Source organism: Branchiostoma floridae, chromosome 11 (assembly GCF_000003815.2).
Source record: "Branchiostoma floridae strain S238N-H82 chromosome 11, Bfl_VNyyK, whole genome shotgun sequence".
NCBI lineage: Eukaryota > Metazoa > Chordata > Leptocardii > Amphioxiformes > Branchiostomatidae > Branchiostoma > Branchiostoma floridae.
This window is the reverse complement of record NC_049989.1, coordinates 2,229,801-2,231,415: the sequence shown is the minus strand read 5'-3', so window position 1 is coordinate 2,231,415 and position 1,615 is coordinate 2,229,801. Positions and strand designations below refer to the sequence as shown.

Below are 1,615 nucleotides of genomic sequence, written 5' to 3'. Positions count from 1 at the left end.
CTAAGTCAATCATGTGAAGTCATTCAGTTTCATTCTACGAAGACAGGATAAGATCTAGCGCATCCACACGTTCTTTCTCCATCCCGTTGACTACCAACACAGCGAAAGTACTTTTGGGAGGCACCCTGATTGAAGCGTTGACTTTCATGTTGCTGCGCCTGGCCTTGTCCACTTCCGCATTCCTATCTGGTATCAGTTTAGACCGTGCAGCCTGTAGGGGGGGCGGCAAATGTTCATGCACCACAAACTTGTTTCTAACACGCATATTACGGCCAGCTTGTAACACACGATCCTTGTCATGGTAGCTGACAAAACGAACAAGCAAAGGTGGGTCTGGCTTGGCAGATGATGGCTTAGCAAGCCTGTGAGCGGCGACGATAGGCATAGCAATACTCGAATCAAACCCCAGTTCGTTGACTAGGAAGCCTGTGAATACTTGAAAACAGTCCTCCTCTTTACTACACGGGATGCCCCTTATGATCACATCAGCTTTCATAGAGTATCTCTCACTCAAAAGAACCGCTTTCGCTCTCTCACGACGTTCCTCCTGAAGGGAGTCACTCAGTCGCTTCACCTCACTCTCCTGGAACTCCGCGGCGGACTCCAGCTCACGCACCCGATCCCGCATCGCGTTCACATCGGTAGTCAGATTTTCCAGTTTTGTATCCAGAGAACGTATTTGTGACGAAAGTTTGTCCCCCATAGAGTTGAATTCCGCTACGACAGTCTTTTTAACTTGTGACAGGATGATTTGAGCAAGTGCCTGTAGCTCTGGTGAGAGGGATTTCAGACTCACCTCGCATACTGTAGCAGCGTCGATTTCCTTAGCCGCCATTTTTGGGGTCTTGGGAGGGGGGTTTTGCTGAGACGGGCTGGTTTCACCAGCACTGGAGCCGGTAGACCCTCTATTCCTTTTGCCCATTCAGCAGTGAAGTCTAGACGTAGCAGAAATACCGTTTCCAAAAAATGAGGACCGCCTGCACACTTTAGAAGCTCGGACAGGTAACAAACTCTCGGAGCTGCCCGACTCACGTCACTCTATCGCCGCCATCTTGGATCTCTTGGTGGTTTTGTGTGTATTTTGTGTTACACCAGCTACATCAACAGTATTCTTTCACCCCCAAACTTAAAACCCATAAAAACTTCTTTCCTCCCTGACATGCTGTAAAATTAAATCCCTGTCTTAACTAGTATGCTTCACATCAACAGAAGATTACACATATACAATGTACTTTTATTCTGCAATGTTAGAAAGAAGTCTTCAAAAAGATTCGAATGATTATTTCAAGGACACATAGTTTGTGCAATGCCTGGTAGTGGTTTCATTTTCGCAATGACTCTCTCAATTTATGACAGTTGATTTGCATTTCAATGAATTACTAGCATATCTTTACCTTAAAGATGCTGCAGCTGTTAGTTTTACCACAAAACTCTTTTATCCTTCTTGAAACCTTGAAGCTAAATCCCATAAGAAAGTATCAATTTACAATGTACAGTGTCATGTTTTCTAACTCAATTGTCGATGTTGTTCCCAGATGACCAGACTTTGGGAACAGATAGAGGAGCACAAACAGGTGATCAGGGAACCACAGGGGGGAGACAAGGCCGACTTTGA

At 45.4% G+C, this 1,615-nt stretch overlaps 1 protein-coding gene across 2 annotated transcripts in view; it reads left to right on the top strand.

The window, feature by feature from the left end:
- Positions 1-1,615, top strand: part of LOC118425595 — a 40,895-nt gene that overhangs the window by 9,116 nt on the left and 30,164 nt on the right. Inside the window, exon 8 of one of the 2 annotated variants that reach the window (XM_035834537.1) lies at positions 1,536-1,604. The exons of the other annotated variant lie outside the window; for it this stretch is intronic. Within the exon in view, the coding sequence (XP_035690430.1) occupies positions 1,536-1,604 (69 nt within the window). The remainder of the gene's footprint in view (positions 1-1,535; positions 1,605-1,615) is intronic. 2 annotated transcript variants of the gene reach the window in all.